At 43.4% G+C, this 13,311-nt stretch overlaps 1 protein-coding gene across 1 annotated transcript in view; it reads left to right on the plus strand.

Annotated features, from left to right (window-relative positions):
• Positions 1-10,830, plus strand: part of CD109 (CD109 molecule) — a 128,996-nt gene extending 118,166 nt beyond the window's left edge. Inside the window, exons 30-33 of the mRNA XM_008067309.1 lie at positions 2,515-2,657; positions 6,310-6,457; positions 8,189-8,291; positions 10,424-10,830. Of these exons, the coding sequence (XP_008065500.1) occupies positions 2,515-2,657; positions 6,310-6,457; positions 8,189-8,291; positions 10,424-10,599 (570 nt within the window). The 3' untranslated portion in view covers positions 10,600-10,830. The remainder of the gene's footprint in view (positions 1-2,514; positions 2,658-6,309; positions 6,458-8,188; positions 8,292-10,423) is intronic.
• The last annotated feature ends 2,481 nt before the right edge of the window (positions 10,831-13,311 follow it).

A 13,311-nucleotide genomic window follows, 5' to 3' on the forward strand; every position in this document is an offset into this window, starting at 1 on the left:
AAATTTGCGGCTGGGCTCGGTGTCTCGGTCTGTAATCCCAGCACTTTGGGAGGCCGAGGTGAGTGGATTGCCTGAGCCCGCGGGTTTGAGACCCGCCTGGACAACTTGGCGAGACCTCATCTCTACAATAAATCAAAAAATTAGCCAGATGTGGTAGCGTGCGCCTGTAGTTCCAGCTACTTGGAAGGCTGAGGCGGAAGGATCACCGGAGCCCAGCAGGTGGAGGCTGCCACTGCACTCCAGTCTGGGTGACAGAGTGAGACTCCAACTCAAAAAAAAAAATTTGCTATTGTTGGGATGGGACTTCTTGATATTTTTCTTCTTTGTTTTCTCATAGGATGACTGTGGTGTATGTTGTGTATGGTCAGTTGGCCTCATTTCTGGGTGCTTTCAGAAGGCCAGTGCTCTGTAGGGGTTCGTTGGTTGCAAGCACGTTGTGTGTTAACTATCCTGGACCATGGTTATGACATGTGCTTTTGTTGAGGATGTAGTCCAGTAAATGGCACTTAAGAGTGAAAGCTGGTGGATAGGCTGTCCATGCTGGGGGTACCAGGAAAAGTGCAGTAATTACCCTCTTACTCATGTTTGCATTTGGAGGGGCTGGGACCCTGGAGAAGCATGATAATCTGCTTCTTTCCACATGGCTTCCTATCTTCCAACGGAAAAGCCACCACCATTTTCACAACTTTGCACTGGGGAGGGGAGAGAGTGAGAGAGAAGACCCCTCTCTGAGTCCATTTCCTGGCATTGGTGCAGCTTCCTTCGCAAGCTGGCCTACGCCCATGTCTCTCTTGCCCTGGGGGTCAGGGGTCTTGGGTGGGCGGCACTGCTGCCCTCCCAAGGGGTCTGTGTTGAGGATAGATCTATAGAGGGCCCATTGTTCTCTGGGGACCTGCTATTCCTATGTGATTGCCAGAGACAGGGTGGGTTGTGGGGGCATCTGCAGGTGACATGGCACAGTGGCTCACAGGTGGATGATCACATGGGAGGGCAGTGGCCCTGCAGTGGGCAGTCAGTGTGTCACCCATGTCTGGACCTGGATCCAAGTGCAGTGCAGTTTGGCTGCACAGTGGCCCTGGTTTTCTACTTTCAGGAAGGTCTCCACCACCACTCATGGTGCTGTCCTGGGTCATGGGGGCAGAAGGCTCTCCAGGTATTCAGCAGGTTGTTGGTGACAGGGATGAAGATCCCTCCCCTTCCTCCCAGCTGACTCTGAGCTCCTTGAGGGTCAGTTTCCAGACCCTTACTGCTTTCCTTTTCTCTACATGCCAAGCCTACCCACGTGGGTGCCCTGGGACTTCCAGTTTCCTGTTCTTCCATCTTCTGCTTGAAACTTCAGCATTCACTAGCAATCTCCATCTTCCTTCTGAGGAGAACTGACGTGCGATGCCCCTAGTCAGCCAACTTGAGGGGGAAAAGTATAATTTTAATTATTATAGCTGAAGAAATAGTTGACAAATGACCAGAGAGAGCCAGAATGGTCAAGTGAATGAAGAGGGATTATATGAGTTTGGGTTGTGCAGAAAAAAGAGTGGAACTCTTAGATTTGAAAGGTGAAGGCTTTCTAGAGAGAGAATTTTTTAAATAATATAACTCCATGAAGGCTACTAAATGTTTGGTCCCGAGGTGTGTGTGCATATGTTTTTCGGAATAAGTAAAAGAAAATACAATATTACATAGCAGGAGTAACTTTGTGACCCTTGGTATCAAAAAAAGGGAGCAAAGTAAAACTTTTAAATAGGTACCACCCCATCCTGGGGCTAGGCTGGCCTAGGGATGTTGAGTTCCTTCCTGAGCTTCTGATGTCAGATCCCTTTGAGAAAGATGTGGTCCTCAGGCTGTCCCAGTGTCCCTGTCACAACTTTAGTGTTAGTGATGGGTACAGAGTATATGCTGAAAAAGGCCCATTTGACTTGAAATCTGTCCTTCATTTTGTCATCTTTGAAAATTGTTATATGATCAGAAAAAATCCTCAGTGGTTTGAGCAAGTTTCTGTTCAACGGAGGCTCTTAGGTGTTTAGCTTTGATGAATCTTGAGTTGCTAAGCATTCAGTTTGTGAAAAACGACCCCATTTGGGTCGTTAGAAAGATGCTCAGCTTAGAAGATGCTGAGTGCTCTCAGGGAAGTTGGTAGTGGTTCTGCTCTCCTTCACAGGAATATTTACAGTATTTGAAAAGCAATTTCCCCTGAGTAGTACCCATTGTGTTCTGTAGTTCTTGTTTTGGAATATTACCTAACAAATTTCTCAATTTTTAAAATAATTTTTTTTTAACCTGGAATCATCTTTTATTTTATTATAGAGATGTGGGGTTAAAATAATTCTTATAAACTTTTATAATGTTTGTGAACAATAATACTTTGCTAGCCAGTAAGATGAACTTTTTAATAATTTGAGGATGAAAAATCTAATTGAGTTTATCCCACAGAGAATTGTTATCTAATCCAGTACGTAGAATGCATGATGATGGCGATGTATTGCCGATTTATTATTTTTGCTAATTTATTTATTGCAGCTCAATGTTATTTATAATGTGAAAGATTCTGGGTCTTCTAGAAGACGAAGGTCTGTCCAAAGTCAAGAGGCCTTTGACCTTGATGTTGCTGTGAAGGATAATGAAGGTGATGCTGATCATGTGGAATTGAATGTGTGCACAAGGTGAGTGTCTATTCAGGTCTCTCTTCTTCCTCCTTTTTGCCCTTTAAAAAATATCTTTAAAGATTTAATTGGCTGGGCCTGGTGGCTCAGCCTGTCATCCCAGCACTTTGGGAAGCCGAGGCGAGTGGATTGTCTGAGCCTGCGGGTTCCAGACCTGCCTGGGCACCTTGTTGAGACCTTGTCTCCACATTAAATAGAAAATTAGCCAGGCATGGTAGCATGCACCTGTAGTTCTGGCTACTTGGAAGGCTGAGGCAGAAGGGTCCCCAGAGCCCAGCAGATCCATGCTGGGGTGGCCGTACCCCTGCATTCCAGCCTGGGCGACAGAGTGAGACTCTGACTCAAAAAAAAAAAAAAGATTTTTATTATATTTAGTTGTCTAATTATATCAATACAATAAGTTACATTTAACAAAGAACTCAGTTGTGCATTACACTTCAGATTACAAACTAGAAATGCTAATTATACTTAAACATGTATTAGATATGTCCAAAAATTATTCATTTGTTTTCCTTGTATTTATAACAAATTTGAATAGAATAGTATATAAATTAGTAAAACTTAGGTCTAACGTAAGAAAACTTACGTTTTCTTCAATCATATTTTATATACTCTGGTTATTTCTTGACGTAACCTATTTGTTAAAATAATTATTTCAGATTTATATTTAACCGTAGCTATTATGCATTCCACCCAAAACTTTATGAGAACATGCAAATTCATTGAAGAGAACAGTTTTCCTAGATAGGCTGAAACTATTCTAGTTAGGCAGGTTGTTGTCTTGGTGAATTGGCCGCCGATGGCCACAGCGTGTGGGAATGCTTGGTAAGCCATCCTTCAGCTGCTTTGTACCCAGAATCTGAGGACATTCACAGGGGCAGAGATTTCTCTCAGCCCCATGACCTAGCAGTGGGCTGTGAAGCTGCAGCTTTTTGATCATCCCTGCGACATGCAAGCTTGAGAACACTCCTTGTGAAAGCTCATGAGTCAAGAAGCTTTACAAATTTTTCCTTGGTAATCTAACCTCTTACCTCTGCATCACTTGTCCTTGAGCTGGGACTTGCTGTAAAATGCCTTGATATTGAGGAGCTGCTGTCTGCTCTTTCAAAACATCTCACAGTATTCTCGTTTGTCTTAGCCTGTGCTGGCTAGAAGATACGATGTGGCCCAGATCCCTTCAAGATCCTCTCTGGTGTCTGTCCAGGTGGTTGGCCTTGTTAACCACCACCTTCACCTGTCTCCTCCATGACTGCTACTGTCTGTATTGTCTTTGGACCTTTATGATCATGACTTTGGATAAATTGTCACATGTCTGCCTCACTGCCTACCTTCTTGGGCATTTGGGCCACAGCAGGTGGATATCAGAATCTCCACAGTATCTCCACAGTGTTAGCCAAGGAAAAAAGCAGGGCTTCAATTATTCTCACTCACCTTGCATTTTGTCTCTGTTCCAGGAGAGCAACATCAAGTCACTATTATTATTATTATTATATTATTATTATTACAAACAACAACCAATGTGAATCACAAGCTTACATGCCAGACACTGTACCAAACACTGTACGTGCATCTCATTTAATTCTTACAATAACTCTATAAATAAGTGCTACTGTATACCCTGCTTTTTTCATTCATTCATTCATTTATTCCTTCACTCAGTAAACATTGGTTGAGTCTCCACTGTGTGCCAGGCATGGTGTTGAGTGTGAAAATATTGTGGTGAGCCAAAAAAGACACCAGCCCTGCCTTCATGGAATTTGCTGTTTGAGGGCAATACAGAAATTAATTTTGACAATCCCTAAGCAAGTCTAAAATTATAGTTTCAAAAAAGGGCAAAGAAGAGACTCAGGGAGTTATGAGAGGGGGATTTTTACCTCTTAGGGGTCAAACGGAGAAACATGAGAAAATGAAGTGGAATTGAATTGGGATCATAAAATGGCCTGCTAATCTGTGGCCTCATGTAGGGGTGCAGGCCGCCCAGGGTTCATCTGGCAGCAGGCATCGTGTAGACAGCGGCCTTGATTGGCAGGTAGAACCTGGAGAAATGCTTTCATGTGAGGGCAGGGGTTTGTAACAGGGACAAAACACTGCTGCTAATTTTCTGGGGGGAAATCTGATACGAAATACAAATGGCATTTAAGTGAACTTTTTCAGCAGTACATTATACAAAGATCAGGTATGCTACTTCTTCAGCAGGGTCTAAGACCTTCCCTTGTGGAAGACTTTCTGTGCGGTGCTGTAGTTTCACTGTAGAGAGACCATGGCATGTCATAAATGCACTGAAAGTATAACCTGCATTGTACTTCTGAGGATTTAAGCGTTCTGACTGTTTTTCTCCTCTGTAATTTTTGCCCATATGCAAACATCTCTAGTTTTCATCCCAGTATCAGTCTCTGTGGCCTCTACTTTGGCTAGGTGTGTCTCCTGGCAGATGGTTTTGGTTGCTCTGGTCTATGGAGCTGGCTAAAGTCAGCCATTGTGGTGTAAGGCTCTCCCATCAGTCGTGTCTGGTAAACTTTCGTCCGCTGCTCCAAAAAGCAGGATTTTCCAACGACTCTTCTTGCTTCTGCCATCTGAAAAGATAATAGGAACTAACTCAGGGCTATAATTCTTTTGTGTTGGAGGCAGACTTCTTTCTTTAATCAAGCTGGGCTCTTTCTGCTCCCAATGAAAACTCTTGCCACCTTTTCATTGCGAAAAAATACTATTTTCAAGGCAACAAATGTGGGGAGCACCCAGATTTTCTGATACTCACGTTGTGTATAACAGGGCAGAGAAGAGTGCAGTGTAATGAGACCTTCCAGGGTTTGTGATTCTCTCAGCGTGGCCAATGAAAATACAGAGTGAGCCGGGCTCGGTGGCTCAACCTGTAATCCTGCGCCTTTGGGAGGCTGAGGTGAGTGGATTGCCTGAGCCCGCGGGTTCGAGACCCGCCTGGGCAGCGAGACCTCATCTCTACAATAATTCAAAAAACCAGCCGGGCGTGGTAGCGCATGCCTGTAATTCCGACTACTCAGAAGGCTGAGGAGGAAGGATCGCTGGAGCCCAGCAGATGAGGCTGCGGTGGCCGGGAGCAGCCACTGCACTCCAGTCTGGGCGACCGAGTGAGACTCCAACTCAAAAAAAAAAAAAAAAAAAAGAAAATACAGAGTGAGCTCCAACTGTGAGGGAGAGAAGAGGGAAGGCCTTTCCCTACTGAAATCATGAAGAAGAGGCGTCTAAGACCTTGGCCAGAGTCTATTGTTATGTGGCCAGTGGTGTCACCTCAGCCCCTGCCTTTCAGCGGGGAAGTATGGTGCTGTCAGCTTTTGAGAAAACTTTAAAAAATGCAGTTTGGTTTGGAATCTCCACTAGAAGACAGAGCTGTCTGTTGAACAGACGTGGGTTGTGCCTGTCACAACTGACAAGCCCAGGCCTGTCACGCTGCTGGCATTTCCGTCACACAAACACTGTCACACCTGGCTGAAAGTTACAAGAATTTCATGCGTGTAGAAAAAGAATGACTTGTTTTAAAATTCTCTAGTGTGGATTTGACTGGAATGCAAACAGTATTTCCAGTAACATTTGGCAGTTTTAATTTCTCTCTGAAGATGAGGATTTCCATAAAGGTTTTTTTCCTTGGGTCTCTCCCTCCCTTTTATCTTTTATCTAGGTTCTTGGGCCCAGCGAGGAGTGGAATGGCCTTGATGGAAGTCGGCCTGCTCAGTGGCTTCACGGTGCCTTCAGGTGCGATTCCTCTGAGCAAGACGGTGAGGAAAGTGGAACACGATCATGGAAAACTCAGCCTCTATCTGGATTCTGTGAGTAGCAACCCCTGCGTCCGGGAGGTAACTGGACAAAGCAACTACGCATTGTGTGCATGCATCCCTTATTTAATTAAGTGTGAGTTCTGTAAGTCATTGTTATCTCAGCTTTTTGTGTCTCTGAATGAATTTTAGCTTGGCCACCATATATTTGTCTCCACTAAGAAGGCATCACTATAAAATCCTTATAACAGAATCATTATTCCATGTCCGATATAAAATACATAGGAATTTCCATATTATGATTTCAGAAATTCAGTCCAGATCTCACTGAAGATGAAAGCTTTAATTATACGTTTTAGAATACTCTTATGAAACTTTGACAAATCCCCAAGGGATTAGTAGTCCTGCCTTGAAAAGTTAGGTGCTTAAATAATAGAGGCATATTCCCAGAGGTTTGATCTTGACACAGAGTTATTATACAGCCTTCATTACTCGTTCACGCTGTGTGAGTTCTACTAATGTGAGAATTAAGTCTGTACAATTGGGAGGCAAAGTTCTGTGGAGAATCCCAGAGTCTGCCTGACATCCCAGAATTGTTGGTAAGTGTGTTCTTTCCTGCTGTCATCCTTGTTTGTCTCATGGGTTTAGTCTATGCTGAGTTCTGAGTGTTCTTAGGGTTTCATGGAACATGGGGAATATATAAGTTCCTTATCCGATTTAGCTAAGTGTGAATCACAAATATACGGCTAAATATCTACTTTTAGAACATCTAGTTTCTGATGTTCTAACTTGTTTTAGTACTTTAAAACTGCTCTGGTTATAACCTTGTTAAAACCAACTTAGTCTCTATATTCCTTTGCTCTTCAGGAGTTTTTTAATATTAAATACTGTTTGAAAGCCTGATGTGGAAGTTGAAAAATAAGTTTAAGGTTTTTACTTAGTCGTGTAATAGATTTTGGGGCTTGTTTTTTTTTAATCACTGATGGTCTTGGTAATGGTGATCTTAATTTGAATGTCCAATACTTTGTGATTAATTTGACTTTTCATTTACTGGTATTGGCAAGTAATAAAATATTGGAAGAAATTCCCTAATTTCTGATTCCATTACCAGTCGTTTGCCAAATTGGCAAATATGGCCCTCCTGGAGGCAGGGAAGCCGGCCTTGTGTACCCCTTGTTAGTCATTGGTGTGGGGTACTCCCTGTATCTCAGTCTCCTCACTTACTGGGTGACACGGCTCCCCTAAGTGGAGGGAGATTCTCAAGAGAAGGGCTGTGCAGGCCTTGGTGGCAGCCAGGGTGGGGTGCGCCACTTGTGATAGGGCATCTGGGTGAGGTCCCAGGCCCCAGGAGTGTGCCCATCAGGTTTGCTGCTTACTTAACAATTCTAATTCTCAATCTCCCCTTCAGCAAGATGGAACTAAGACCAATACCTTCTAAGGTTTTTGTACAAGTTAAGCAAGGTAATTAATAGAAAGCACTTAATACAGCACCTGGCATGTGATATGCTCCCTAAATACTAGTTTCTGTCTGTTTCTTTTCTTTTTTTTTTTGGAGAGACGAGGTCTCGCCAAGTTACCCAGGCTGGTCTTGAACCCAGGCTGGTCTTGAACCCATGGGCTCAGGCAATCCACTCACCTCGGCCTCCCAAAGTGCTGAGATTACAAGATGAGCCACCGAACCCTACTGTTTCTTAAAATGATGAGAGGGGGAAAAAAGAAATACCTCTTACTTTATCATGAACACACAGTGTGCCAACCCCTTAAGAGTCTTTTGTGTTTTTCAAGGTGAACGAAACCCAGTTTTGTGTTGATATTCCTGCTGTGAGAAACTTTAAGGTTTCAAACACTCAAGATGCTTCGGTGTCCATAGTGGATTACTACGAGCCACGTAAGTGCGTTCTGGAGTTCCTAGTACTTAGAAGTTAAGCCACGTATTCATTCATTCATTCAAAGTGGCCACCTGTTGGGTTGGTTTTATTGGGAGCTGCTAGGGGAAAGTGAAGAGGAGTGCAGAAGACGAGCTTCCATGTAAATGAAGACACTGATAATTGAAATGTGAGCACATTTCGCACTTGAATATTTTATCTTTTTATATTTTATTTTATTTTAAAATTGTGTGGTACAATTCAGGGTTAGGCATACAAAGATTCATTGTGCAGGTGAGGTGTGCCTCCCCTTCCCCAGGCAGTTTCCTATGACCGCCAATCCCACCTCCCCACCCTCCCATGCCCCTAAGTTTCCCACTACTGTCAATCCTTTTCTTATAGTATTACGATAGTTGTTCAAGGTCCACTTATGAGTGAGAACATGTGATACTCAGTTATTTGTTTCTGTGAAAGATCACTCAGTATTATAGACTCTGAGTCCATCCAGGTTGCTGTGAAGTTCATGATTTTGTTCTTCTTTACGACTGTGTAATATTCCATTGTGTATATGTACCAAATTTTTAAAAATCCAGTCCTCTTTTGATGGGTAGCATGGTTGGTTCCATGTTCTTGCTGTTGTGAACAGTAGCACGTGAATATTAAAAAGTGATGATTTTGCCCATAGTGTTTTAGGTTTTTAACTCACATTTACAAACTTTGCAAAGAAAAACTGGTACAGAGAGTCCAGCAGTGTTCTGTTCTCTGCCTCTCTTCCAACCCACGTTTCATCTGCTCCTGGTTCAGGAAAGGACGAGAAGGTCCTTTGGGGAGGAGTCTGCTTCTTGCTGAAGTGTACACTAGATGGCAGACTTTCTTTAGTATCAAGGAATATAGTATTTGGAAAATGACTGGAGCTTCTTTGAGTTTACTGGTAACTTCCTATTTTATAAATGATAGGAATTTAGGATGTGAAAATAGCTGGTCTGGAGATCTCCCAAGTCAAGGAGGACTAGTGTCCGGTCAAGACACTAGTCTTGAGGGTGTGTTTCCTCTTGTAATAAGTCTTGTTTGAAATAGCAGCAGCACATTTAGGAGTGGGGTAGTTGCAAATACTATGACACTTTAAAATAGATGACCTTGTCGTTGATGGTGGTGCTTGGTAGAGTAGGCAAGCCTTGGTATGGCACCAGTTCTCTCTCCTGAGTCAATAAGCCACTTCCTCGTGTCTTCTGCCTCCTGCTGGAACTGAGGAAGGGGACACACCCAGGTTCTCGTGGGACATTTTGGGGAACATCGATGTGGCACCTTTTTGTTCTGGTGCGGGGGATGGGATACACTGTGGAGACTCAGTGACAATACCTAGTTATCCAATTTGGTGATTTAACCTAGTTGCACGGAGAACATTTTAAACATTTAAGAGACAGAGATTCCTCTTATGTAAATTTTTTTGTGGAAAAAACTTGTTTATGAGGAGGCCATTTAAAAATGAAAATATGGGAAGGGTCAGAATAAGCAAAGCCTACCAACTCATTTTTTAAAAACCCCAAAGCACATTTATGTTATAGGAAACAATTCCTGAAAAGCATAAAGACATTTGAAAATAGAATGTTTTTCCAAAACTGTAAAAATAGAATTCATTTGTGTTTTCTTGTGAGTATTCTATAGAGTTTTAGGTACTTTCTCTAGTTTTTAATATTGGCGTTTACTATGAATTTTACCTTTTGCATAAGTAGCTTTTAGATACTGTGTGCGCAGTGTTTTAAGACATTGAAGCAAGACACTGCCCGGACAGACCTCCTTTCGTATTTCATAGTTTAAACGAAGGCCAGGTGTTTCTTTTCTAGTTTTAATGTTTGGAATTTAATCTGACTGCATAGAACCCTGAAATGAACTCTGGAGGGATTAACAGGCCTCCACAAAGACCCCTTTCCAGTGCAGGACGAGGTTAGAGATGCCCACTTGCCCTGTTGCGCTGGCCAGCTGCTGGTGGTGGACACATGGCAGAATGCACGGCTTCTCTCTCCTGGATTTGGTTAGCAGTTTGGACACACTTGAGCATTTTAGTTGTTTCCTGTAAAGAAAAATAAAGTTACATGGAGGATGGGAAACTCAGAGCAGTGCACTGAAATGCGATTGTGCTTTTTCTCTTGAACAGGGAGACGGGCGGTGAGGAGCTACAACTCGGTGGCACAGCTGTCCTCGTGCGACCTCTGCCGCGATGTGCAGGGCTGCCTGCCCTGTAAGGACAGGGCGCCCGGCGCCCTCCACTCTGCCTCGGTCACGGTTGTTCTCTGCTTCACGGTCCTGTGCTCTTTGCTGCGGGGGTTGTGACTCCACGGGACACTACCATTTCCAGAAGTCACATGTGATCGCTCTGACTTGTGAAAGTGACTTTCTCCTTCCTGTGGGCCGTGGAGGGTGTAAACAGGCCCTGGTGTGTCACAACTGCACGGATCTCAGTATCCGAGCTCTGCAGCTGGATTCTTATTCTCCCCCCATGTCTTTTGGGATTTTTTTTGGAGGTGTTTGTTTTCTCTGGAATAAAAGTGTTATTTTAGAATAGTTATTCTCTTCGTTTTATGAAAGACACGAGCCTAGGTTCTTAAGCATGATTGTGCATATATGTCTGCTTCGAATGAAAGATGGATGACCCAGGGAACGGGAGCACGCCTGCGGGTGGACTTGCTGTCTCTGCCACCTCCAGCCTGATCCCACCGTGATCCCACCGCACCAGGGTCTCAGCATTTACTTGTTGGCTGGACGTGACTCTGTGGCTTTTATAATGTGGGTGGTGCATTTTGTTTTGAGTGAACTAGTCTTCTGCTCCAGGTCTGTCCACATTTTGACCTTCCTCTCCCTCTCTGTCTGCCAGTTGTGGTTCTCCCATATGGCTGCTGGCTCTGGGTTGAGGGGAATTCTCAAGACCACCCTGAGGGCTCCTGGTTGTGCCAGCCTCCCATACCCTCGTCCACACACTGCCTCTGTTTTGGGGTGAGACTCAGAGCACTGCAGTCTGGGCCTTGTGTGACTTGGACTAGAAGGTACTAGACCAGGAGACACTGTGAACCAGGGGGTGTCACAAAACTCCCTGTAAGTCACAGCCGTCAGACTTCCTGCAGCCTAGGAAGGAGTTGGGGTGGCCGAGTCTGAGAGTCCCACATGGCTGCTGGCCTCAGGCATTGCGGTGTCTGCCAGGGAGCCTAGATACTCCTTCACTTGGGTCTGAGTATAGTCTGCCGCTGTCTGGTGATATCTGATGCTTGCTGTGAATCTTGAAGAGGATTCTGGAATTCTCAGCACCTCACTCATCTATTACCCAGTGTTCTGAAGGGTCATATAATTTATCCAGGTGAAAATGCTAAAGAAAAATCCCTTTCTTCCCCCTTCCTTCTTTTCCTCTTTCTTTCTTTCCTTTCTTCTTTTTTCTTAACTATGCCAAACTCATTTAGATATATAAAATTTAGGGCTCTTTGACTAACTCTAAGTAATGGTTTAATTTTGCTCTTCAGCTCCATGGCCTTTCTCCCAAGTGCACATGGAAAAAAAGTAATTGCTATGGGCTCCAAAGAGTTTGCTTTATCATATTTTAATTTTTATTATTTTGTTTTATTTTTTGAGTTGGAGTCGCATTTTGTCACCCAGGCTGGAGCACCGTGGCATGATCACAGCTCACCATAGCCTCAATCTCCTGAGCTCAGGCAATCCTTCTGCCTCAGCCTCTGGAGTAGTTGGCACTACAAAGGCATGCCATTACTCCTGGCTGGTTTTTTGATTTTTTTTTGTTGTTGCGACAGTATCTCACCATGTTGCCCAGGATGGTCTTGAACTCATGGGCTCAAGAAATCCTCTTGCCTTGACCTCCCAAAGTGTTGGAATTATAGATGTGAGCCACTGCACCCAGCCTTATTTTCAGCTATTTAAAAGTTAAAAAAATACAAAAATAAAAATAAATAAATAAAAGAGTGAAGTACGCAAGTATATCTTTTAAAGGTGATTTTAAAAAGAATGCCCTTGTTTTGGTGACTTTTAAAAAATTATAGCAGAGTGGATAGTCACGTATTGTTTATGGCTATTTTGGATACCAAGGTAGGAATAACCAATATTTGGTATTTTAAAGCTTATAAACCTATATGTAGAAAACAAATCCTCAGGGCAACCCCCTCGGGTCTCCTCCCACTGTGAGGGCTTTTCTGTGTTCTCAATAAATTCTACTTTCTCAAAAGAAAAGAAAAGAAAATAGATCCTCAGAGAGCAGTTAAGTATCAAATGTGTGATTTTCTTGCATTTATTTTATTTTTAAGTGAGCCTCCCTGTAATGGTGCTTTCAACCTTTATTCTCTGGACTTCTTTAGAGGTGAAGTCGTCTTATGATGAAGTTGGGGAGGGTCCTGGCAAAGGATACCTCCTCTGCCCACCCAAGGAGCCTTACACGACCAGCCAGTCCCTGTGTTCTTCCGTTCATTCTTCAGAGTGGACGTATAGGGTGGTTTATTAGGAGGCACTAGAATGAGAAGGCATGGGAAGACAGGGTGTATCTTTTTTAGACCTGATTTCCTCAATTAAAAACTAGAATCTGGGTACCTTTTTGTGAAGTATTCAGATTTTTTAAAATTTAAATTGTATTTTGAAAAAATTTTATAGAAATGAGTTCTCACTATGTCTCAAGCGATCCTCCTGCTTTAACCTCTCAAAGTACTTGGATGACAGGTGTGTGCCACCGTGCCTGGCAACTTCAGGTTTTCAAGTTAAAAAGTCACCTTGTAGCTCATCTCTTTTTATTTTACGATTTATTAGACATCAGAGGAAGGATGTTGAGGAAGAGCAGGAGAAAGGATTAGTTGGCACTGTCTCTGGGTGCATAGGGCTGTGGAGATGTCTTGGTCTCTCCCTCTTTTATATCTGTCTTAGAGAACTCGCTTTGCTACGAGCAGTGGGCTTCGGGTAAAAGTGAGTGAAAAGCCACAGACATGGGACAAAAGGGGTCTCTGTAGGGGTGAGAGTTGGTGGCGTCGATTATGCTCTTCACAAGCTGTGAGTAATGCC

This window comes from Carlito syrichta, unplaced genomic scaffold (assembly GCF_000164805.1).
Source record: "Carlito syrichta isolate Samal-C Ts95f unplaced genomic scaffold, Tarsius_syrichta-2.0.1 Scaffold309474, whole genome shotgun sequence".
Classification (NCBI taxonomy): Eukaryota; Metazoa; Chordata; class Mammalia; order Primates; family Tarsiidae; genus Carlito; species Carlito syrichta.